At 42.8% G+C, this 27550-nt stretch overlaps 1 protein-coding gene across 2 annotated transcripts in view; it reads left to right on the top strand.

Moving 5' to 3' along the window:
* lmbrd1 (LMBR1 domain containing 1) overlaps positions 1-27550 on the top strand; it is a 136585-nt gene that overhangs the window by 20467 nt on the left and 88568 nt on the right. For both annotated transcript variants that reach the window (XM_056291954.1, XM_056291955.1), the window contains exons 4-5: positions 6479-6576; positions 8518-8585. In XM_056291954.1, coding sequence (XP_056147929.1) covers positions 6479-6576; positions 8518-8585 — 166 coding nt within the window. The remainder of the gene's footprint in view (positions 1-6478; positions 6577-8517; positions 8586-27550) is intronic.

Here is a 27550-nt window from a genome sequence, read left to right as displayed (position 1 = left end):
CTCCGTGGACTATGATGTTTGTGGATGACATTGTGACCTGTGGTGAGAGTAGGGTGCAGGTTGAGGAGAGCCTGGAGAGGTGGAGGTATGCACTGGAGAGATGAGGAATGAAAGTCAGTAGGAGCAAGATGGAATACTTGAGGGGGGAGGACAGTGGAATGGTGAGGATGCAAGGAGTAGAGGTGACGAAGGTGGGTGAGTTTAAATACTTGGGGTCAACTGTCCAAAGTAACGGGGAGTGCAGAAGAGAGGTGAAAAAGAGAGTGCAGGCAGGGTGGAGTGGGTGGAGAAGAGTGTCAGGAGTGATGTGTGACAGAAGGGTACCAGCAAGAGTTAAAGGGAAGGTTTACAAGATGGTGGTGAGACCAGCTATGTTGTATGGTTTGGAGACAGTGGCACTGATGAAAAGACAGGAGGAGGAGCTGGAGGTGGCAGAGATGAAGATGATAAGATTTTCACTGGGAGTGATGAAGAAGGACAGGATTAGGAAGGAGTATATTAGAGGGACCGCTCAGGTTGGAAGATTTGGAGACAAAGCAAGAGAGACAAGATTGAGATGGTTTGGACATGTGTGGAGGAGAGATGCTGGGTATATTGGGAGAAGGATGCTGAATATGGAGCTGCCAGGGGAGAGGAGAAGAGGAAGGCCAAAGAGGAGATTTATGGAGGTGGTGAGGGAGGACATGCAGGTGGCTGGTGTGACAGAGGAAGATGCAGAGGACAGGAAGAGATGGAAACGGATGATCTGCTGTGGCGCCCCCTAACGGGAGCAGCTGAAAGTAGTAGTCGTAGAATGAAGGCGGGTCGTAAATGACCCTTAAGACAAGGGCAGTATACAGAATGTGTGGACAACACAAGGGCTAATGTTATCAGCGAAGGTGGTGCGGCGGAACTGAATGCCGTGGTTCAGTGTGAGCTACAGTAAGTAAATGTGGCAATTTGACTAAAAAAATGAAATACTGCTCCCATACCTTTATATTTTGTGAAATGATGGAACAACTTTAACAGCTATGTTTGTGCTAACAGCTATGTTTGTGCTAATGTTTAGCCTTTTTCACATGCAGCTGTTAAGATGTGTTAAAGGTTATCCTCAGGAAATCGGTGCTATTCCTCTTGGCAGGTGATGTTATTGGCTGGGTGAGGAAAGAGAAGTAAAATTGAAGGGTTGGAAGGTGCACTGTGTGGGTGTTGTGACAGATTATTGTCACTGGCTTCCCAAAACCAGTGCCTCCCATGGTGTCTGCAGGAAACGAGAGTGCAGGCTTGTGCCGGCCTGCAGAGGAGCCTGCACTCACACAAATATTTTAATCGCTCTCTAGAGTCAGTCTTTATTTTCTCTGTGAGAGGTAGGGGTTCTTTAGGAAGCCTCCCCTGGCATTTAATTTTCACATAAAATGTGATGCATGTTAGTTGTCTGGGAGGGACAGGAGTCCTGGTACTGAGGCCCTTGTGGAGGGGCTGTAGCATGGCGAGGACAGGCGTCTAATGTTTCTCATTAGGCAAGACGGAGCGCTGCGCTGGGAGTGAAACCGCTGGTCTGCATGCCGATTTATAAACAGCTTCTTTTCAAATTGCTGCTGTAAAATTGCAGCCTAAACAAGCATACAGGATCCGTTTCCTATGTGAAGCCGACTGTTTTGTCTCTGCTTGTTACTGCTTTTCTGGAGATGTGCTCGTATAAGTGCACACCTTCAGCAGAGGCTCTGATTTTACACTCAAAACACCCCAAAATCTTATTTATTTATTTATTTATTTATTGCTTTAGTCCAGGAATAAATTGGAGTACATCTAAATGTTAAAAAAAAAACCCAAAACAACCATTAGATCTGTGTGGAGGTTGAGTTAGGACAATTAATTATTCAGACCACCCCCCTCTATCAGGGGGATAAATGTGCTAAACTTTTATCCCTGTCTAGGCATTCTACCCCGTAGAAGATCTGCTCGCAGAGTAATGGAGGATCCATGGTAATGCAATCTGACCTATTCCCTCAGTATGTTAATATTCATGGTGTTATGATGAATATTACCCATTGCTTTAACCCACAAGCACATGCCGTTGACTGCACACTGTGCTTTGCTTACATTTGTTGACTTCTGGAGTCTTCCTAAGCTCCGACTGTCTGGCTGTAAATTAGTCTTAATGGACACCTTAGCGGAGCAATGAGCATGTTGTTATTGAAATTAATGTCCTGTCACAGCCACAGCTGGTAAAAGGCTAGCCTCCCATCCACCGACGTTCATTTGTCTCCAGCACGAGAGCATGTTGCGGACTATATTCTGCTTCACATAGGGTGTGTTTGCCGGATACCCGGGGCTGTGAGCTCAAGAGCCATGTAGGCCACTTGTCTTTCACGTTCGTCAGTGAATAGGAGTGTTTGATTTAACTGCATAGCCTAAACGATGATTGGGTGGAAATTTTCAAATCAACAACTTGCTATGGTGTGTGCCTGGAGGGTTAATTTGGTTTAAGGCACAAGATAAAACTTCTTTTTTTTTTAAATATAGTAGCTGGTGTAGGTTGGCCTAGGCAACAGTCACATGTACAGTATTATAGCTTTTCTTACCGCAGCTGATGCAGTTGTTGATCTAAGCATGTGAATTATCACTCAGTGTTGTGTTTCACTTCTTCATTAACGTTTTGCTTTGTTATGTTGTTTAATTAGCATCAATTAAAAATCACCACATCCTCGTGTCGCTTCCCCTTTATGTTGCAATAATCCCCATTATTTGAAATTTATCTGGTCTGCTCAAGCTGTTTGTCTTTTTGCATGTTTTTGTTTACGTAGCGTCACAATGTGGATGGTGCTAATGAATCACATTATCACCCCGAGCAAGCGCGCCGCTTTGCCAGTCGTGTTGCCGAGGAACCTCTTTGTGACGTGCTTTTTCTCCGAGTTATTTTGGGGGTTTATGGGGCTGTCTTCACTGGCATCCATTTTCTGCAGAAAAGAGCCCCCAGCTTGAAATAGCATCTTTCTGTTTAAGTGTTTTTGCCTCACCTCAGCTCCATGAATTCCTAATGCTTTAGTGTGTTTAGTGTTTTCCCTAAATGAAACTGCTTGTACAGGAATAGCCAAACAAACAAATAAGTCCTGGTTCCAAGAATAGCCTGCTCTTCCTCCTGCAGTTGGCCATACAGTCTGCAGTTCATCTCACTGGTATTGGTGGATGTTTTTCTGGCACAGTATTTGCCTTTCAAGAGGGCCTTTATTCTGCCTATGGCAGACCTCACTGCCAGACCCTTTGTTGCACTGCCAGGTGACGACTTGGAGCTTTGTGGGGGTATTGTCACACTGCCTCTATCGAGAAATAAGTAGATTTGTGATTCCTTTAATTTTCTTCTGAATGATAAAAAATATTGCATGCCTTAAAATATGCATCTCGGCAGAACCACTAGAAGCTGTCACATGTTGATGTTTGTTTTTATTTTATCCATTTCCAGTGTTTAATCCAGTGGTGGCTGGTGCTAAATTTTTTTTTGGGGGGGGGGCACAATTTACCTTGGCGCAACACACCTGACAGCCGCTTTAATGTCCACACAGTCACAGAGTTATTAAGAGGACCATGTAGCCTATAGATTTTATCAGGGTTTGTAGACGGTGGGTGATTGACAGCCGAGACGAGGCGCCGTGGTGGGTGTGAACATGATTGACAGCCACGAGAATCGTCCAATCACATTAGATCGAAAAACATTAAAACAATACCAAGTCGCTGCCAATAAAAGTGGGAGTATGGAAAATCTGAAGAAACCAATCAGACAGCAGCCTCAGGTCACCTGCTCGCCACAAGTTTGAGGGCTTACATAAGGTATGGTTTGGCCGGCGCCCCTCACCCAGGAAGTATATGTATTCAGACAGGAAGTATATGTATTCAGACAGAAATCTACCCAAATACCATTTGAACCAATATGTAATGCTGCTGACAGACGCTCACATACTGAAAACACTTTTATTTCATCATTATTTGCATTATACAACTAAACTATATTTAACATGTTTAAATAGATTTTCATCTCTTGATGTTTGAAGGGAGCGGTACCCCAGCACCCTGTACTGGCCAGCCGCCACTGGTTTAATCCTTGTCTAACTTTGCTCATTTTACCATCCATTGCAGTGGCTTTCAAAGGTTGTTTTGTTGTGCAAAAATCCGTTCCAGAAAACAAGCAATAAGAAGAGTATGGGGGAGGTAGCTCTTCTGCAGATTGTCAGGCATCAGCAGCGGCAGCACAGTTGAAAGGCATCAGATCCTGCAGAAAAAGGGATGGGATGGATGATGATGATGCTAATGAATTAATGAAAATAAAACGTTCCAAAATTAAAATGATAATAAGCAGAGATTCATGCTGCAGGTTTTTTTTAGGGATGTTATTTCTCCTGTAGACAGCAATGTGCAGTCAAAAAAAAGAGTGTAGTCTGGGGCATCCGGGTAGCATAACGGTCTATTATTCCGTTGCCTACCAACACGGGGATCGTCGGTTCGAATCCCAGTGTTCCCCTGGCTTGGTCGGGCACAGACACAATTGGCCGTATCTGCAGATGGGAAGCCGGATGTGGGTATGTGTCCTAGTCGCTGCACTAGCGCCTCCTCTGGTCAGTCGGGGCGCCTTTTCCGGGGGAGGGGGAACTGGGGGGGAATAGCGTGATCTTCCCACATGCTACGTCCCCCTGGCGAAACTCCTCACTGTCAGGTGAAAAGAAGCGGCTGGCGGCTCCACGTGGATGGGAGGAGGCATGTGGTAGTCTGCAGCCCTCCCCGGATCGGCAGAGGGGGTGGGGCAGAAACCAGGACGGCTCAGAGGAGTGGGGTAATTGGCCAAGTACAGTTGGGGAGAAAAGGGGGGGGGTGTAGTGGTAGTAGTACAACGTAGTCAACAACGAACGCTTTAGATTTATGATCCAGAGAATTGAGCCAAAGTACGACAAACCATCCTGTCGGTTTTTTACTTAGAAAGTTTGCCTTTGTGTGTTCACATTATTGCAATCAACTGATATAACGTTTTCAAATATAAAAACTAAATAATCTTATACACACTCTAGTCTACTTTCATCCATAATTTGCCACACCGCCTTCCTTAGCGCCCAGCGGACTGGAGTAGATCCTGAAATTACCACCCCTGTGTAGTCGACTTTGAATCGGGAATCCTTTTGAACCGAAAATCGATTTTGAATCGAATCGTGAACTCCAAGAATGGAAATCAAATCAACACGTGGTTTCCTGAAAGATTCCCGCCCCTAAAATGGAGAAACCTCACATTCCCCCCAAACTGGAACGTTGAACCCAACACTGGTGGGTTCAAGTAGGGGACACAAATCTCAGCATCCACTTGATGGTGCAGCTCCTCTCCGCATTCTCTTTTGTCACAGCAATTTCCTTCCTCCTGAGGACGTATAAGCAACGTAATGGATGTGTCACTGTAAAATGGCCGTGGTTAAAGTGAAACGAGGGAGCCAAATTCAAACAGGTAGTATGGCGTAAGATGGCCGACATCAATAAAAGATGAAAACCTTTATTAAAAACGTATTTTGTTGATTTTAGGATATGTTACTTTTTTTTTCTATTCACACTCCCATTCAGTGTGTGACTTCAGTCACGTGTCTCAGTAGTTCAGCAGGGTAGATTATGGGAGATTTACTTATTTTCTGTGTGAATGCTTTATTTACTTATTCATATTGAGGTGGTGCATCTTGACATGAGCTGTTTGCAGCACATGCCTGTGGGTTGTGAAGTTTTTTGTCATTGGAAAGTCTTTGGGAGACGGTGTCTTCACTGTGTATCACATGTCCCCTGGATATGTTTACACTGTTTGCCATTGCCCGAATAAAGTAGAGTGTGGGCTGTGTAAAAGAGAGAATTTGTCACAACTGGTTCTTTTCTTGCATGTGTATCATGCAAAAAATTCAACAACTCACAGGCACATTTGACCATTTGCAAGTGCGGTACATTGGCTATCATGGATGTAGACATTTTGCAAAGGACAAAAAAGAAAAGGAAAGTATGTAGACATTTTTCAAAAAATTATACAAGTCACAGGCACATTTGACCATTTGCAAGTGCAGTACGTTGACTTGTTGTGTGTATTATTATGTACTAGTATGTAGTATGTAGACATTTTGCAAAGGGAGGAAATACATACATTTACCCTTTGGTAGTTTTCAACACTGCATGGAACAAAATGAGGGCAGATGGGTTTTCTACATTGCTTCTGACCTGTTAAGGGACATGGCTGTGACAGTATCAAGTTCAAGTTGACAGTAAACATCAGCTTTGGGTCCGATAGTATTCATTTTTTTTGTCTTGTTGGAATCAGTTTATTTTTTACCCTGTTGCCAAAATGGGACAGGTTTAACATGAATGGTTTGTATGCAGGCAGTCACAGCCCCCGTTACACCACCACTCACTCGGTAATATTTGGCACAGAAAATGGCTCAAATGTAAGTTTCCAGGCTTTGATGTTAATCCCTCTTTTGTCTCCACACAGCGCTTTACTCCATCATCCTGTTTTGTGTCTTCCTGTGGATCCCCTTTGTGTATTTCTACTATGAAGAGCGGGATGATGACAATGTCAACAAATGCTTGGTGAGGCTGCATCTCTCTCCTTTCACACACCACATTGTAATCTGCCAGTATAAGTGGAGCGCTGATGGTGAGCAATACTTTAGAAACAAACTCTGCTCGCCGTGACGAAGGCGTTCTGGAGGGCTCCTTTTTCCTCCTCTGTAAGAGCTCAACCTTACGGAAGATGTTCGAGGCTCAGCGTTTTCGGTTTTTATTTTTCAAAGCCATCCAGCATGCCGAATTTTGCCACAAGAGGACACTGTTACATAACCTCACACGAACAGGAACCACTTTTGGATCCATGGAAACATAAAATCCGGGTGAAAATCAGTTTAAAAGTCTGGGTATTTTTCAGTGAAAATCGGTAAAAACTGAAACCGCTGAGCCTTGAAGACGTTGTTTCCACCACATTCACAACGAAAGACATCCTTGGTATAGAGAAGCATTTTATTGAAATAATTAAACATTTGTAACTAATTTGCCTGTTTTTTTTGCTCACTGACACAAGATGGGATATTCACTTATAGCTGATGACCATTTTCCCACTATTTATCTTGGTATTTCTTAAGCAGTCACGATTTTGAAGAGCTTGTGAACCAAGTGACTGACGGTTAAGTGATGCAGCGAGGATGTTGCAGCATGGACACTAGAATATTTGACCCACACAGCTTCACTGAACATGTTTAAATGAATCATCAGTTGAATTATCACCCGATAAGCATAATAATTGCTAGCACTACATTCTGATGTGTGTATTTATGTGAGAGAGAGGAAGGAGAGGTCACCGTATGACCATATAAATAAATATGGTCACCATATGACCATACTTATTTATATGGTCTAAATAGATGAGCTACATCCTGGATTCCCATCCTGTGTTTTTTTAAAAACCCACCTTTTAACTAATTGTAGCTTGGAGTTGTGTGGGCATTCAGGCATCGTTAATGCCATTTAAAATGAGAGTGTAGGAAGTTTGCACGGACCACCCATAAAGGTTGGCAGCCACGAGCCTACCAACCTAATACTGTTGCAAAATTTGAGTTGATTAACTACGCTAGCTGATTCGAAAATAACTGAAACATGGTTATTAAATTTGGGTCAAATTTATGATTTACTGTTGCTTTTCTTTTGGGGTGATGCGGTGACGCAGTGGTTAGTGCAGTCGCCTCACAGCAAGAAGGTCCTGTGTTCGAGCCCCAGGGTAGTTCAACCTTGGGAGTCGTCCCGGGTCGTCCTCTGTGTGGAGTTTGCATGTTCTCCCCATGTCCGCGTGGGTTTTTTCCGGGGGCTCCGGTTTCCTCCCACAGTCCAAGGACATGTAGGTCAGGTGAATCGGCCATACTAAATTGTCCCTAGGTGTGAATGTGTGTGTGTGTTGGCCCTGTGATGGCCTGGTGGCCTGTCCAGGGTGTCTTCCTGCCTGCTGCCCAATGACAGCTGGGATAGGCTCCAGCATCCCCGTGACCCTGAGAGCAGGATAAGCGGTTTAGATGATGGATGGATGGATGTATGTTGCTTTTTTAAGCCTGTTAACAGATATTTTGTTAACATTTCCAAACCTAGTACAGCTGCATCACTCATAGGAATTACATAATTGTTGCCCTATCCTAAACAACCAGCTGAAATGTCAAATGTCAATCAGTAAAGGACTGTAGTGAATGATGTACGGGTTATGTACTACAGAATTTTTCTTAGCCGTGTTGGATTTGAGCTGACGGAGGCACTTTGGCAGGTGGGCGTTCTTTAGAATCCTTGCGTTCAAAGCATCTTGAATAGGCGTGGGAGAGAGAAGTTATCTCTCCCTGGTCAAACAGCCTGTAAACTACAGTCACTCCCTATTGTCCTTAGCTGAATGGAATATGACCCCCCCCACCCCCACCCGCTTCCTTCTCTTGCATTGAATAATTAGATTTTACTTGGGTCATGCTTTTTACCACATTTTCATTTCCTCTTTCATTACAGCAAGTGAAAAATGCTCTGAAGTACACAATTGGATTTGCCATTGTCTGTGTGGTGCTCCTCTTAATTGGGTAAGTCAGAGACAAGGATGGCTCACACTGCTCCACGTTAGGTGGAGAGGATGTGGATATAGCATTATGTTCAGTTAATGAGAGAGAAGTGGTCCAAGTACACTTCTTTGCACCATCTGTTTGGCCATGACTAATTATCAGGGGGGAAAAAAACCCATCTCGACCGAAATGTTCTTTATTTTAATATGGATGTATTGCTTGTCTATTTTAAGAATCTTTTAGTCGAGCCAAACAATCAGCTTATGACTGGTCTGGATCTGGATCCCGTCATTTCCATGTTCACTGTTAAGGCCCGTTGTTGTGTAAATGTCAACATTCCTTTCCTGTGAAAGATCTCCAAAGTCCAGCTGTAGGAGGGTTCAAGAGTAATCCTTAACCTAGTCGCAGTTCCAAGCAGACGGTGTCGAGACAAACACATGCACATACATTCTGTGGCGGGAAGAATGTGCACTTACAGAGTTTATTAAAAGATACCCACTTGATCCGAATAGAGTGCTTTTAGTAGCCGACCATCTCAGGGATGCAGTCTGTCCATCCAAGTCTAAATCTTCTGCCGTCAATGTGAAAATGCAGATCCTTGCAACTTTACGCTTCTTGACAATTGGAAAAATGTAGCAGTGCTGTAGCGAGGATTTTTGGTACTTCTCACACATCCATTACTTGAATAATACATCAAACTCAAATCAGGAACATTTATTTGTCATTTATTTCATGTACTTGCTTACGTGAAATAAATTACATATCATTTCCCCCAGCCCACAGCAGTGCAACACAAAGACAAGAACACATATCCAAACTACAAGAGCACATATATCCAAACTACAAAAAACTACAAAAAACTACAAAAACACATATATCCAAACTACAAAAACACATATATCCAAACTACAAGAACACATTTATCCAAACTACAAAAACACTTATCCAAACTACAAGAACACATATATCCAAACTACAAAAGACTACAAAACACATATATCCAAACTACAAGAACACATATATCCAAACTACAAAAAAACTGCAAAAAACTACAAAAACACATATATCCAAACTACAAGAACACATATATCCAAACTACAAAAAAACTGCAAAAAACTACAAAAACACATATATCCAAACTACAAGAACAAATATATCCAAACTACAAAAAACACATGTCCAAACTACAAGGACACATATATCCAAACTACAATAAAAAAACTACAAAAACACATATATCCAAACTACAAGAACACATATATCCAAACTACAAGAACACACATTTCCAAACTACAAAAAACTACAAGAACACATATATCCAAATTACAAGAACACATATATCCACATTACAAAAAAAACTACAAAAACACATATATCAAAACTACAAGAACACATATATCCAAACTACAAAAAAAAAACCTACAAAAAAACTACAAAAACACATCTATCTAAAAAAAAAAAAAAAAAAAATCTGACCACGAGAATGAACTGCCAGTCTGCATGGGCTAGCAGTTAGCTTAGCCTGTCCCACTTCTGCATCCTGTCAGACCGCACTCGGTGTTTCTTCCTTGGGCATAGCTCCGAGCAGGGCCGTGGTCCCTGAGCCCACCGGATGCAGCAGACCAGGCTCCCCCAACCAAACCAACGCCAGCTCTCCCAGCCAGACACCCTCGACACACCTCCCCACACTCCACACGACGACACCAACAACACAGACAACGCCAGGCAAGGCCACCGCCAGACCGCCCTCGGTGTTATCGGAACTGCCGGTCTGCATGGGCTAGCAGTTAGCTTAGCCTGCCCCGCTTCCATGTCCTGTCAGACCGCCCTTGGTGTTTCCTCTTCGGGCACAGCTCTAGGCAGGAATGTGGTACATGGGGCCACAGGACACAGCAGACCAAGCTCTCCCAGCCAATCCAGCGCCAGGTCTCCCCGCCATCAGACGAAGACACAAACTCAGATGCAGACGCGGCAAAGACACTGCATGGATAGTACTTGGTGAGGCCACCACAAATGTAAGTTCGCGCTGCCATCTTCCCACACCGGAAGCGGAAAATTACCCAATGGTACCCAATGGAGCTTTTTGTGTAAACAACTTGGTTTTCTTTACATTCAAAGATTCTCTGTAAAACACACTGTGTGTGTGTCCATGAGGTCTAACAAACACGTTCAATGCATTTCCTGCTTCATAAGACATTTGCAAAGCTTATTGTAGGAATGTTTTGAAAGTTGCATTGTCTGCACAGGCTTCCGCTTCTCTCTTATTACTGGCAGATATATCACATTACTGCCACCCACTGTCATACAGTGTGAAGCTGAAACGAACGTAAAATCCTCACTTCGAGGCTACTGCAGCTCCCCCTACGTAAGAAGAACCCTGCTAATATTCACGCAATTCCTTCTTTGTACTTATTCTCCATTTCTCCCAATTTCTGCATTTGATGTTACAGTCAGGCTTGAGTTTCTTTACTTTTGTTGCGGCTGCTTCACTTCTTCCGGGTGACTTTTATTTAATCAAACCTTATCATAACATGATAAGTGACAGTCAAATTTATATATATAAGAAGAAAAAATATGTATATATAAGAAAAAATTGTATAGAATCAAGTCAAGCCAAGTCAGTTATATTTGTATAGCCCAACCTCACAAATTACAAATTAGCCTCAGGGGGCTTTACAGCAACACAACATCCTGTCCTTAGACCCTCTCATCAGATAAGGAACAACGCCCTAAAAAACCTTTAACAGGGAGAAAAAACAGGGAGACACCTCAGGGAGAGCAACAGAAAAAAATAATTAGTCACACATCTTAGTGAGAGAGGATATAACATTCAAACAAGATGACAAAATGATATGGATTTATAAGAAATATAAAAGGAAAATGTGGTGAGGGGGATGCCAAGCAGTGTCCAGGTGGCGACCACCTGGACGAATCAGTCAAAGTTGAAGAAGAAGAATTATGTGCACATCACGTAGGTGCAAGGCTACCAGAGCAGCATCAGTGAATAAAGGGGGTCAGGCCTGCACACTTGCTGTAAGCCACAAAAGTTTAATAATGACAACTTTTTGATCCTATTAGGGTCTTCGTCAGGTCAGCATATTCTAAAAATTGAAACCACACCCGTATTAATGCATCATGCACACCAATTGGCTGACAAGCTCTATGACGATGGCAGGTGTGGTTAACCATCCAAACCACCCAGGGTGAAAAACATCCAAAAACAATCAACTTTTGGTTAATTAATATTTTATAATATTTAAGATATTGTTTTTATTTATATAATACTAATAATAATATTTATTGTTAAGATTATGTTATTAAAATATAGTAATAATGTAAATATTTAATTAAGATAAATTAATATTTAATAATAATAATTAGATATAATTAAGAAATTATACCAAATCAGCAACAAAGTACATAAAAAAGTACACAGAAAAATGTCTGTGAATGTTCTCATTCATCCTGGTCATGGTTATCCAAAGGAATTGAATCAAGTGCAACTGGAAAAAGCAGTAATGCAAAAGCCGTACTATCAAACATACATCTTATGTATTCACATTATATCAGATTCATCATCCCATACATCGGAATCTACATCACCTACGTTCAGAAATATTGTATTAAATTAGAAGAAAGGAAGAAGAAACCTTAACTTCTTTTGCAGAAATTGGGTCTTAATACCTCCTTTAAAAAGTACACTAAATCAAATAACAATAAGGGCAAAAAACACACTCGTTGAATTTATAAAATTAACTTTTGTCCATTTTTCCAAAAGGGTCACGTGGATTTTGATAGGTTTTGTGAAGTTTTTTTGAAACCTGAGAATGAGATGGTTTATCATGCAACAAGGTTTGTGATGCAAGCCCAATGAATGCAAGTGACAAACACACTGAATCTAGTGTTATTAACATAAACTCCTCTAGCTCTGCCCCACTCACAGCAAGACTTTATCCCTGGGCATCTGGGTCGTGTAGAGGTCTATTCCATTGCCTACCAACATGGGGATCGGCGGTTTGAATCCCCCGTGTTACCCCCGGCTTGGTTGGGTGTCCCTACAGACACAATTGGCTGTGTCTGCGGGTGGGAAGCCGGATGTGGGTATGTGTCCTGGCCGCTGCACTAGCGCCTCCGTGGTCGGTCGGGGCACCTGTTCTGGGGGGAGGGGGAACTGGGGGTAATAGCGTGATCCTCCCATGTGCTACATCTCCCTGGTGAAACTCCTCACTGTCAGGTGAAAAGCAGCGGCTGGTGACGCCACATGTATGGGAGGCATGTGGTAGTCTGCAGCCCTCCCCGGATCGGCAGAGGGGGTGGAGCAGAGACCGGGACGGCTCAGAAGAGTGGGGTAATTGGTCGGATACAACTGGGGAGAAAAAGGGGGGAAAATCCCAAAAAAAAGAAAAGAAAAGAAGATATTATCCCTAACAGGGTTTCCACCCCGTTCAGGGCTAAGTCCACCTTTTGCACACACACACCCCCCCCCCCATTCAGAAATGCTTTCATTGATACCCACACTGTAGACTTGTGGTAAAGGATGTCATGGGTATGTTGACTAAAACAAGGGAGTATAACCTGTGTAACAATTTATCCAAAAATGAACGTGGAGCTTTGGTAGGACTAAAGAACGACACCAGCACTGTTATAAAGCCTGCTGATCAAGGTGGTGCAATATGCATACTCCAACGTGCAGATTACATTAAAGAAGTTGACAACAGTTGTCAGATCCAATGTACTGGGAAAAATTAGAAAAAGACCCAACTCTCAATTATAAAAAATAAATTGATGAGGAACATGGGATCTTATTGGAAGCAGGAGAAATTACTAAAAAAAAACTGTAAATTCATGAAGGTGTCACATCCTATCCTATCACTCCTGTTATCTGTAACTGACCACACATTCACACAAGTCTTGGAAATCCACCTGGTGGACTGATGTTTCTGCTACTGGCTCACTCACTGAGGACATCTCCAGTTATGTTGATTTTTATTATTTATTTATTTATTTCGTCACTTCCATCTTATGTGTGGGATTCAATAGACATGATTAGCGTCTTTAATTTTTTTCCCCTTTTTCTCCCCAATTGTGTCCGGCCAATTACCCCATTCTTCTGAGCTGTCCCGGTCTCTGCTCCACCCCCTCTGCTGATCCGGAGAGGGCTGCAGACTACCACATGCCTCCTCCGGTACATGTGGAGTCACCAGCCACTTCTTTTCACCTGACAGTGAGGAGTTTCACCAGGGGGACGTAGCGCGTGGGAGGATCACGCTATTCCCCCCAGTTTCCCCTCCCCCCTGAACAGGCGGACCGACCAGAGGAGGCGCTAGTGCAGCGACCACGACACATACCCACATCCGACTTCCCATCCGCAGACATGGCCAATTGTGTCTGTAGGGATGCCCGACCGAGCTGGAGGTAACATGGGGATTCGAACCGGCGATCCCTGTGTTGCTAGGCAACGGAATAGACTGCTATGCCACCCGGATGCCCCCTATGATTAGCATCTTAAAGACAGAAGATCTAAGCAGCGATGTGCACTTTGTCACAATGTACATACAGAATTTATTTACCAATGTCGACCACCAGGGTGACTTGAATGCTCTCACCCAATTTTTGGATAAAAGACCACCTGGGACTAAACCAGGTCCTCAGTGTATAAAGGAACGGGCTGAGATTGTTCTTTCTAAAAATGTGTTTATGATTGAGGAAGCATCTTCTTTATGTAGGCAGTGCAAAGGGACTGCCATGGGCAGCAAAGTGTCCCCTAACTCCTGTTCCCTTCATGTTGCCTGTTTTGGAAATGATTATGTGCTCTTCTGAAGATCCCTTCAAGGACCACATCAAACTATGGGAACAGTATGTGGAGGACATTTTCATGATCTATGATGCTCCTGTTGATAGTTTTTGCAGTTTTTTGAGCATCTCAATTGCTGTGTTTGGTCTGCCGCCATCTTCCCACACCGGTACTGGGTGAGGCTGCTGCAAACGTGAATTCGTGCCGCCATCTTAGAAATCTATAGAAAGAAAACCCACAAATGTTCTTTCGTGCAAGACCTGTCATTCCATCCACCTCACCTGAAAAAAGCCTCCCCATCAGCCGGTTTAGCCATATCAGAAGAAACTGCACTAAACAAATTGACGATGACAAACTGCTACTACTTTCAGCTGCTCCCGTTAGGGGGCGCCGCAGCGGATCATCCGTTTCCATCTCTTCCTGTCTTCTGCATCTTCCTCTGTCATACCAGCCACCTGCATGTCCTCCCTCACCACATCCATAAACCTCCTCTTTGGCCTTCCTCTTCTCCTCTTCCCTGGCAGCTCCATATTCAGCATCCTTCTCCCAATATACCCAGCATCTCTCCTCCACACATGTCCAAACCATCTCAATCTTGTCTCTCTTGCTTTGTCTCCAAACCGTCCAACCTGAGCTGTCCCTCTGATAGACGATGACAAACAAGCAGATGAACTAGAATATAGATTCAAAGACAGTGAAAGGTGGGAAAAAGCTGCCCGAGACAGGTCAGCACTGAAACACATGAAGACTGAAGACTCCCTTGTCAAAAAAGAAAAACCTCCACCTAATAATGGCTCTAGGTGCCATTTATAATATTCAGCCCTGGGTAAAGATTTTGAAAAAAAAAACAAAGAAACCCTACAGTAGTGTACAAACTTCCCCCCAATCTGAGATAAATGCTGGTGAAATCTGATCTCATTTCTGCTAAAAAAACAGCTTTCCTTGATCCTCCAGTGGTGAATTATCGGTCTGGTTCATGCACCCATAAGTGTACCACATACACCCATCCGATAACTGGAAAAACAAAGAAAGTAAGAGGCACTATATCTTGTTCCACTAGCAATGTAATCTATCTTATCAAATGCCCATGTGGTTTAGCATATGTAGGAAAAGCACAAAGAGCACTAAAAACCAGGATAGTAGAACAAAGGAGCTGCATCCGAACCCAGGACCAGTGTAACCGGGTGAGAGTACGTTTCAGAGAAGCTCAAAGAAAGGTGAATCAGTTCATCTGGACACAACGATTATTGAGAGAAACGTTTCATTGTCATCTAAGTGACCTCTTCAGTCTCACCTGACTGCAGGTACCCCACCCTTATAAGCAATACAGTGGCATAACGACCCAAACCAACGACCAGTTTCATATGCGACTTACCATGACCATTAACTAGAGTTACAGTGGCCATGTGTGCTATTCACAGAGGATTGGGGTATAGTTGCAATCACAGAATTTTAAAACAGACAGATGTACTCATAGACCCCCCCCCCCCCCCCCCGGTTCAGTTACGGTCCTGACACACAAGGCCGACGGCCAATGTCGGGCCATCGGTGAGCGTCTGTGGCCCTGGTTTTTGCGGTATGTCCCACACCGTCGGCACTAGTCGGACCCGTGTCGGCAGCTTTTCGGCTGATTCAGCATGTTGGCTCGGTGGAGCCCGTCGGTGAGACAGATCACTCTGATTGGCTGTTCAGCTTAGCGAATCAGTGCTAAGCTAGCGAATCAGGGCTGTCGGCTGTAGTCTTTGCGGTGTGTTCAATTGCTACTTTTTGGCCCAGACGGCAGGTGATGTGAGGCGACGCAACAGTCGGCCTGCGTCACCGCTAGTCGGTTTGGTGCGTCTGGGCCCTTAAGGGGGGGGGGAGCCTGCAGTCAGTTGAGCCTGAGTAGGTCACTTATAGATGAGGGGTGAAACTTTTCTCTCTCAATAAGCGTTGTGTGCAGATGAACTGGTTCACCTCTCTGTGGTTTCCTTACCTTGATTATTGAGTATGCATCAAGACATTTCAGAGAAGCGTCTCAGTGGCCACTCCCTGGGCCCCCAGTGGTCCCTCTCAGATACACTGGCATCCACCATGTCAGATCTCCGAGTAGAGATCTGACATTTAAATGTGGTGTTACGGGTGTAGAATGTAGTTATCACTTCTGGTAGTCACGGTTACGGTGTTCAAAAGCTGCCGGGCAGTGGTTCCTATACTAAACCTGTCGGCAGTCTGGTTGTTGTGAAAGTGTTCATTTTGAATCTTTAATTAATGTGAAAGGGGGAAAAAAATAGTGTAATGTTTTAAAACAAAGTTAATTCAGGGAATTGAACATCAAAATGTTCAATTTTTTTGTGTGTTTACTCTCATGATACTGAATGGTGCCACCTCCGCTCCCAAAACCTGCCTCTCAAATCGCCACATAGTCTCAAGTGGCACCGACTTACTTTCATTTTCAGGCCTCAGCCTATGCACCTGTAACCCGTAGTCCCTTTTCAAATTCCCGTTTGACATTTAGATATGAAGCAGCTGATATTTCATTACAGTACAATTGCCGACAGGCGGCACGGTGGCGCAGTGGTTAATGAGGTCACCTCACAGCAACAAGGTCCTGGGTTCGAGCCCCGGGGTAGTCCAACCTTGGGGGTCGTCCCGGGTCGTCCTCTGTGTGGAGTTTGCATGTTCTTTCCGTGTCTGTGTGGGTTTCCTCCGGGTGCTCCGGTTTCCTCCCACAGTCCAAAGACATGTAGGTCAGGTGACTCAGCTGTACTAAATTGTCCCTAGGTGTGTGTGTGTGTGTGTGTGTGTGTGTGTGTGTGTGTGTGTGTGTGTGTGTGTGGGCCCTGTGATGGCCTGGTGGTCTGTCCAGGGTGTCTGCCCGCCTGCCGCCCAATGACTGCTGGGATAGGCTCCAGCATCCCCGCGACCCTGAGAGCAGGACAAGTGGTTCGGATAATGGATGGGTGGCCAACGCTGACAGTAAACTTTCAGTCAGTTAAATCCAGCAAAACAGACATTTTTATTTCATCACATTTATTATTAAGTGTATACATAAAAATTAGATGTGAGGGAAAACTTTGATAAAAAACTTGCCTTGGCTGAAAGTGTTAGACTCTAGTGATTTATGTTAATCATACCAGCCTGGAAGGGTTTGATCACTATATCATAGTTAAGTTGATTAGATGAAGCTGTTCTTTAATTCCTGCCCTACTCGATGAATCCAAATAAAATATCCTTCTATCGACACGTTTTCTTTTTCCTCCTCCTCTTTCATGTCTGGTTTCACAGAAGTGTGGTAGTACCTCACCCTCGTTCTAGTGCGCACGTGCATCCTTGTGTGCTTGCTGGAATCAGGAATCGGGAACAATTTATTGTCATCTCATTCTTGTAGTTGCGTACACAAAAGAGACGAAATGCCGTTTCTCCCAGCCCACAGCAGTGCAAAACAAAAGACAAAAACACACATCTAAAACCTCCCAAAAAAGACACCATCAAAAACATTCAAAACCAGGGAACAAAGTAAAGGAAAATAAAACACAAACAATCAATAACAAAGTCCATTCAGTAAATTTGCAACGCAATTCAAAAATGCCACTGTCTAGAGAACGAACGCCAGCCAGGATGACTGTCAGAACTGCCAGTCTGCATGGGCTAGCAGTTAGCTTAGCCTGCCCCGCTTCCATGTCCTGCCAGACCGCCCTCAGTGTTTCCTCTCTGGGCACAGCTTCAGTCAGGGTTGTGGTCCTTGGGCCCACAGGATGCAGCAGACCAGGCTCCCCCAACCGATCCAGCACCAACTCTCCCAGCCAGACACCTTCGACTCACCTCCCCGCACTCCACATGACAACACAAACGCAGACGCAGACAAAAACACTCCACAATCGATGCTAGGCGAGACTGCCGCCAGACCGCAGTCGTAGTTATCTTGGTGTTATCGGAACTGCTGGTCTGCATGGGCTAGCAGTTAGCTTAGTCTGCCCCACTCTCCCAGCCGATCCAACACCAGCTCTCCCAGCCATCAGACGAAATCGACGATCGCAGACATAAATCCTCGTAAAAGTTCACACGATGATACAAACTCAGATGTAGACGTGGACAAAGACACCGCATAGTCGGCACTGGGTGAGGCCGCCGCAAACGCGAGTCCGCACCGCCATCCTCCCACACCGGGAGCTTCTACAAGAATATGCAGTACAAACACCATGGGACCCGCTTTCCTTACTGTGCTCTATTCCCGCCGTCATTGGTCAACAAAAGTCACTGGTTACCTGAAAATTGCCCTGACGTCATTTCCACCAGTTTGCAGATTCATTCATTTTCTCTCCACTCAAAGAGACGCTGAAAAAGAACTGTCTTCATGCAAGTTTCTTGGTTTGCGGGAGGTGTTGATGCTTCAAATGAAACACACGTATTAAGATTATAGGCCAGAGTGTGGACAAGAGTGTTTTTGTGAATCGTAGGTGATACCAAAATATATAAACACCCAAATGGATGCAAAGTAGGACTGTTACGATATCACACTCAGAAATTCAGTTCAATACTAGTTAGGGCTGGGTTTATCTGTCGCAAGGACCTCACGATACGATATATGTCACGATTCATGGGTGACGATGCGATTGTATCACAATACATTGCGATACGTTACATATTGCAGTGTGTTGCAATGCTCTAAATAATTTACTGAAACAGTAAAAATATAGCTGAAAATACAACTTCCTCTGTACCACCTGGGTAGTCTAACGTTTATAGTATAACGTTATATGTTGATAACTCAGTGGACAAATTGAGTCAATATCCAAATTTCCATTCCAACGTATTAGAATGGTACCTGGACACTGTCGCTGCATACACTGAACTGAAATGTAGACGCCATGACAAAATAGGAACATCAAGTGTGCATATTAAGTATTCTTATTGTCACTGAAAACAACTGAACTGTAGATGTCATAACATCATATGGAGATAAATGGTGCATATTACGTATTCTTGTTGTGTCACAGAAGACACTGAACTCAACTGAAATGTAGACGCCGTAACATCATAAAATAAAGTGCATATTAAGTATTCTTACTGTGTCACTGCACACTTTGAACTGAAATCCATTTAAAACATGAATGATTCTTTTAATGTATCTATACGAGGGGCTAGAAAATCGATAAAGTATTGTGAAAAAATATTGCAATACTTAGCTTAATTGCTTTTTTTTTTTTTTTTTTTGCACAGCCCTAACACCATTTGAAGACACACTGCCTCAAAATCTGTGCCCGTGTGTGTCTTGCATGCAAACTGTGGAATAGTGCGACTGATAGGACCAGGTCAGCCAGTCAAGCCTTGCAGAGGTGACACATTTTTTGAGCAGACAGTTGAATCGCTTGGGTGATATTCGACTGGCTGGCCACGCTAAGGACAGAATCAAACGTGTGGTGTGCTGGAGGATTGGTGTCGTAAACAAGGATTCACAGTGTCATAGGTGCAAATCACAGCTGTTGTGACGCTTTGTTGTGAACAGAATGATACGCTTAAGTATATATCCCCAAACTGAAAGCAGGCCTAGTGTTTGTCCTACATCTTCAATTGAGTTGATAAAGTTGCACATTAGTTCCATAATATCCTGATTGAACATTTAACACTAGAACGACCAGGATTTCACTCCTACCTAAAACGACCATGGGTGGTCAAAATGACCGCCATGGTTTTCAAACTCTATGTTCTGCCAAGATAAATACCCATCCATTATCCAAGCTGCTTATCCTGCATACCCAATTGAGATATTAATGCATTATATATGTTAGTATGTCTGTTATGAAACTGACACCAACGTTAACATTTTAACAACTTTTAATACTAGTTTTCAAACAATTTAATATGGCCGCTGTCCAACGCTTGTAAATACTGCAACGCGTCGGTGGTAGTCATGGTGCGTCTGTAATGGCGTCTGTAACCAGACATGTTAGACATAATCAGAAATCAAGTTTAGACTATTTCTCTGCACTGGAGGGCGCTAGTGTGTTTGTAGGACAGAGCAATGAACTTCACGAAGGAAATGACCTTGGGACTTGGTACCATAGGCGTTTCTAGCCCATTTTTGGGGGTGCTGCAGCACCCCTAAATTGAACCCCAGCACCCCTAAAATTTAAGAGATTTTTTATTTTTTATTTTTACTGTATGTCCATGTTTAATAAGCTGAAGAAATGTCAGAACCATATCCAGTATATGGTTTAAATGTAATATTTTAACAACAAAAATACAGCACCCCCCCATGCTTCGAAAATGGTTTGATCCACCCCCCCCCAAATTTATCTTGCCTGGCCGGCCAGCACTCTGGGTGCTCAGCACCCCTAAAGCTCTGATCCTAGAATCGCCCCTGCTTGGTACCTTGAAATGATCTTGGTACTCTGTGATGTAAGCATAGCAGGATAAACACAGCTGCAGCTAGTAACATTAATAATGGGTCTGTTAAGATGTAGGTGTACCAGCACACCTATCAGGACTGACTGACTGACAGACTGATCCAGCATTAGCGCTTGTACTGTCAGTAGTGCAGCACTAGATGAAAGTGACTTTCCTCCACTTCCTTCCTAGCATCAAACTGCAATATTGTTGTAGCACTCCCCTCAACAGTTATATTAATAAGGGCAGGGCTTTTGGGTTCTTTTAATAAATTTGAACCCTGATTAACTCAGTTTTAATTATTGTCCTGGATCCCGTTTTACAGTACACACCTGCAGTTTTTTAAACCTACCTATTATGAACTTACCTTTAAAGCTACCTTTAAAGTTATGGTTTTAGTAAAGATTTCTAACCAAATGTGTCTGTATGTCTCCTTCAGTATGAAATCATTCCCTCTAAGCAGGTAAGTATAATAAAATCACACAACTCAGGCTTTATAGAAAAATAAGTCTCAATTATTGAATGAACTAAGGAATGAGTTTTGATTTAAAATGAAAAAATAATAGGAATGTTCTTCAAACTGAAATGTCCCTTTCTTCATGAAAACCCTCTTAAGGTTTTTCAACACTGTAAGTGCATAACAAAACACTACACTTGAACACCAAAATGGATTCTCCTAGAAAATCACAATTAACCCCCGTAAATACTGGTTTAGACAGTTTCCAGGCAAACATTATACTCTTTAATAAACAAAAACACATCACACTTTTTAAAAAATGATTTTAACTTTCTTAAACCCTTTTAAACTAAACCTTATTTAAGTGTTTTTAACACTAATTATACTATAGCATCACCCCTTATAACCACATGTTTTAACTGGGTTACATTGTCTTGGTAATTCAACCTGGATCCAATAGCCTTTTCAACAGACAGAATAGCAAGCCTTTATAATATTTCTTGTGACACACTGGTGTACAAATAGTTTTTATTAGTTTCTTTATCTAGCAATATTTTTGATGATGATTTATTCTTTTTTTTATCAAGTTCTTCTCCTCTGTGCTTAATTTTGCAGCCTCACACAGTTGTTAGTTTTTCACGTTTTTTAAAAATTTTCAAGTTTTCATTGCATACAGTTTGATGGGCAGGTCCTGTAGACGAACTTATTTTATATCTCTTTGTCTGTCTGTCTGTCTGTCTGTCTGTCTAGCTATCTGTCTAATCTGGGGGACAGGCATGATCCATCATATGTGTTGCACTGGCCTTGTAACATTTCTAGATCTATGCATAACTCTAAGTGAGAGTGGTCTCAGGTTTTTGTTTGTCTGCAACCAAGTATACCCTGGGCGTCACTTGTTTGGTCAGGAATCAGGAACACTGTCATTTTTTTCTCATGTACTTGCGCACATGAAATTAAACTAAATATTGTTTCCCCCTGCCCACAGCAGTGCAACACAAAGACAAAAACACATCCAAAAACTACAAGAACTACAAGAACATACATCCAAACTAACACATGTAGCCAAACTAAACAAAAGAATGAACGCCAGCCAGGATGACTGTCAGAACTGCCAGTCTGCATGGGCTAGCAGTTAGCTTAGCCTGCCCCGCTTCCGCATCCTGTCAGACCGCCCTCTGTGTTTCCTCTTCGGGCACAGCTCCAGGCAGGGCCGTGGTCCCTGGGCTCACCGGATCTAGGAGACCAGGCTCCCCCAGTCGATCCAACACCAGCTCTCCCAGCCAGACCCCGTTAGCACATCTCCCCACACGCCACACGATACCCAAAACACAGTCAACACTAGGCGAGGCCACCGCCGGACCACCCTTGGTGTTACTGGAACTGCCGGTCTGCATGGGCTAGCAGTTAGCTTAGCCTGCCCCGCTTCTGTATCCTGTCAGACCGCCCTTGGTGTTACCTCCTCAGGCGCAGTTCGGGGCAGGGCCGTGGTCCTGAGTGACAAAGTCACCCTGTGGACCACTTGGTCCTTGGTGACAAAGGCTGTCCTCAAAAGTCCATGAAATATGGGTTTGCAGTCAGACTGCACAGTGCATAAAGCAGAAAAGGCAGCAATATGTTGTTACAATTTAATTTTGTAGCTCAATGTGTAGGGAGAAAAGGTTTATATCACATTTTCTCTGAGGCGAAATCCCACTCCTACCTGAGTGTGCATGTAGAAAGCTTCATAACTAACTCCTTTGTCCTACTCTGAGGTGGGAGGAATTTTATTCATACTTTTAACATGATTCCAAGAAGAACTGAGATTTTTCTGACTCTGCTAAAGTTGGGGGTAAGATGTTAATGTGCTTTTTTGTAATTCCCTATAGATTAACTGTGAAGGGAACTTTGGGGCTCAGTGTAAAGAGATGCGCCGCTTTAGTCGTGTCCTGGGACTGTCTGTGTTGAACAGACCCTGTGTAACAAAAAAGTAATGGATTTCTTTCGCAGCTGTGACAATAACATGTGCGGAGTTGAAGTTATACAATTTAATGTGCTCCCTCAACCATTAAATGGTGAGTTTGTGAAAGGGCTCCCTGGTTTGTGAGAAAAAGAAGACACTTTCTCATACATTTACTGCCCTAAAGTCAGAAAGTGCGGACTTGTTATAGACAAGAAGCAATTTAGTCCATGTTCCTGCTTGTGAACTGGACCTATTGCAGCTTTGTTCAGTGGAATTGTGGGTTTGGCCCCTTAATTTTCATTGACATGGTGGCTTTTATCCCGGACTGTTTCCCTGATACTTTGAGACATCAGGACACTGTTTGCTGACTGTTCAGTCAATAGGTTCTTGCTTGATGGTACCGGGCTTTTGTTTGCAGCCTTTTACCTGGCAAGCGACTAAAACATCTTATAGACCCACTGACCTTTCAATGCTGCTGGTTCCAGACAAGTGTTCTTTAAGGCAATTTAAGCATCGTGCAGGAAAGTGGAGATATTGTCTGCTACAGTCGCAGCTTTTTTTTTTGGAGACATATGCCGACTTTTTTTGGGGGGGGGGGTGGAGGCAGCATATCATAACATTGCCTCAGATGCTATACGTTATTACTGTTTATCCTTTAATACCTCTAATATAATTTCAGGGGTTGTTTATCACGTTCAACACCAAATTGCCTCATTAAAGTTTTACACTGGAACAAAAAATTGGCTTTTTATGGTCGTTTTTCCCCCCTCCCCATATTTAACTAAAAAAAATTAATCATGAATGACATTTAAAGGCATATTAGTGATTAATGGTAAGCATTCACTGGAAGCACAAAATAAGAATATGAATATTTTGGCCATGCCTTTTATCTAAGTGACTTGAAATTATTGTTACGCCCCTTTTCTCCCCTCTTTTTCCAATAATAAGTACCCTTGCTGATTGACCAAAGCCCTTCAACAGCTATAATTTGGCAGCATAATAAACTGCTATAATAGTAATTAAAAAAAATTCAGATTACAACAGTATTTAAATAACTTGTTTTAGTACAGTTAATATTATCTGAAAAAGATAAATAAGCAATTGCAACAGACAGAGGCCATAAATTAAACTGACAAAACACCAACTAGAAGAGTGCAGATCTCCGCCAGGCATACATCTTCTCCAGTGCTCAGACTTGGCAACAAACCACCCCTTTTCCATCCACTGGGAGAATAGTTTTAATTTTGGCAGGAAGTTTGGATCAAGTTTTAGTCTCGGTCTTTTCCTGAAATCTGCTATTAGTTTTAGTCTTGTTTTATTCAATGGAACTCAATTTTTTTTTTTTGATTTTTCCCCCCTTTTCTCCCCAGTTGTACAGTGGTGCTTAAAAGTTTGTAAACCCTTAAGAATTTTCCATATTTCTGCTTAAGTATAACCTAAAACATAATCAGATTTTCACACAAGTCCTAAAAGTGGATAAAGAGAACCCAATTAAACAAATGAGACAAAAATATTACATATTTGTGAGTGGCAAAAGTATGTGAACCTCTAGGATTAGCAGTTAATATGAAGGTGAAATTAAGAGTCAGGTGTTTTCAGTCAGTGGGATGACAACCAGGTGTGAGTGGGCGCCCTGTTTTGTTCAAAGAACAGGGATCTACCAAAGTCTGAGCTTCACAACACATGTTGGTGGAAGTGTGTCATGGCGAGAACAACGGAGATTTCTGAGGACCTCAGAAAAAGCCTCGTTGATGCTCAACCTTAAATGTTCAAACATTAGATGCTCAAAATTAAATCAGAGAAACTTTAAATATAACTAGAAAGGGTGCAGTTCCTAGGAATTTCTAGTTGGCTGTTCCGTATGATTCCTTTTTTACCATCTTTTTTTTTTGTTGGTCAAATCAAGTCAGTTTTTAGATGTATAGCCCAATATCACAGATTACAAATTCGCCTCAAGGGGCTTTACAGCAACACAACATCCTGTCCTTAGACCCTCTCATCAGATAAGGAACAACTCCCTAAAAAGCCTTTAACATTGAGAAAACTAGGAAGAAAGCTCAGGGAGAGCAACAGAGGAGGATCTCTCTCCCAAGGCGGACAACGTGCAATGGATGTTGTGTTTACATAATTTTACACAATACAACATTGGAAGAGGATAACACAATTATAATGGTATTGTAGAATTTATGAAGAATATGGTGCGCAGGATGCCAAGTTTGATATGTTAATAATGTTGGCTATATTCTGTATTATGGACCTCTTTGTTTTGATGCAGTTGAGTTCTATGTTTAACCAGAGATCAGTGTGTGCTCTTGTGCTCAACAGCATGGTACACTAGTAAAGACGACAATACGTAGATCCTGTTGGGTAATACCTTGACAATTCAGTTTCACATGACAAGTTGTGGGGAACATGTATCGTGGTATAGCACATTATAAATGGTATAGAACTGCTATAAATCTTCCTTTAGTGTATTTTTTGGTTATAAAATAGTCATACAGTGGAATAAAAAACAAGCTTATTATTTCAAATTTAAATGTTTATTTTTCAAATGATAAGTTCTCTAATGAAATTATTTATGGACCTCAGATTCGGCATCTTGGTGACATCGTTGCTGGTTTCGGCACCGAACAAGTTAGGAAAGTGACGGATGTTAAAGGCGCAATTCGTAAAAAATGCGAGTTAGGTTGTTTGAGGTATGCTTGTTTTAAGTGGCTGTTTGTGTGGTGTGATATGCAGAAACTTCAGTGTTCAGCCATGAACATCATTTAATAGTGCAGGAGCAGTATGGCGTAGCACCAGGAACTCGCTGAGTGGTTAAAGGGGTTGTGGCCCGTTATGTCGCTTGGTGACTCATCACTGTGTGGTTTGAGGGGTCACCTGACTTATTGAGCTGAAATTATGCCACCTACAAGTGGGTGTGGCTTAATGACATCACTCATTACGGTGACACATCACTGATTGGTTTGAGGGGTCACATGACCAAATTTACTGGCATTCAGAAAACCTGAAGTGTGCATGTTCTAATGACATCACTCATGATTACGGTGACTTATCACTGATTACTATGAGGGGTCACATGACCAACTTTGGTAAAGTGTGATTGTTGTGTGTGTGTGTGTGTGTGCGTGCATGCATGCGTGTGTGTGTGTGTGTGTGCATGTGTGTGTGTGTGGAATGAAGCGCATCTAAAAAGGTGTCACCTTTTCTAGGTGGTTAAATGAAACCACCTGGAAATGGGCGTGGCCAACTTAAAGCGGGCGTGGCCTCATGACATCACGGACCATAACAGTGACTCATCGCTGATTGATTTGAGGGGTTGCATGACTAACCTTGGTCATTTTAGTGTGTGTGTGTGTGTGTGTGTGTGTGTGTGTGTGTTTTGCTTGAATAGGTGTGTGGCCTGTCTGTTACAGTTCATGCATATGCATATTATCTCATTTGCATATAATAAAATCTTAAATTCTGTAGAAAGTCTAACTTGTAGTATATATGTGTGTATATTTCTGTAGGTGTGTAATTGATCTGCTGGTCGTACTGCTCAGTCTCATGTAGTGTATGTTTGATGATTTGGATGATGTTGATGTAGTGCCCCATTGAGGTACATGGGCCTTTTTAAAAAAAACAAAACTTTAATTTCACAAATTTCTGACAGTTTTTTTTTTTACCCAAGTCAGGGCTGCATAGGTGTTACTGTGACTTTGGCTTGTGAAGTTGAAACTCTTGTTCTTTCTTCTGTCATGTGGAAGGAGTGAGTGCGAGCAAAAGCAGGTGCAGTAAGAAGTGTGACTAATAATAATAATAATAATAATAATAATAATCCAACAGGAAACTGCCTACAAAACACCAACAATAGGCCTAGATACTTACCTTAACACCAAAAATGACCTCCTTCTCATGACTGCTAGAGAGCATGAAAAACAAAAAGTCCTAACCAAGCCGCAATGTTCAGAAGAGAGCTCCACCTCCCTGAAACACCGCAACCTGAAAATGAAGCTTCAACCATCCACGCCCGAAAAGTCAAACAGAAAGCAAAGCGTCACACCCAAGAACAAATGAAACAAAAATGGGGAGGGAAACAAATGCACGGGCAATACCCAAAAAGAGTGGGTGAGAAAGATGCAGACCAACACATGACCAACCAACGGCTCAAAACAGCTGGGCTGAAATCCCAAACAGGGCTTTATCATCGCTGCCCAGGACCAGGCCATCAAGACCAGCTACTACCGGAGCAGAATCCTCAAAGCTGGCTCAGACCCAGCGTGCAGGATATGTGGTCCATTCCAGGAAACTATTGACCATATATATGGTGGCAGGGTGCCCTGAGCTGGCCGAAGCTGAATACCTACAAAGACACAACAAGGCCGACACATGTCTGCACTGGAACATCTGCAAAGAATTCAACACCAACACAAAAGAAAAGCGGT

Source organism: Lampris incognitus, chromosome 13 (assembly GCF_029633865.1).
Source record: "Lampris incognitus isolate fLamInc1 chromosome 13, fLamInc1.hap2, whole genome shotgun sequence".
NCBI classification, from domain to species: domain Eukaryota; kingdom Metazoa; phylum Chordata; class Actinopteri; order Lampriformes; family Lampridae; genus Lampris; species Lampris incognitus.
The sequence above is the reverse complement of the archived record's forward strand: the minus strand, read 5'-3'. Positions and strand labels throughout refer to the sequence as shown.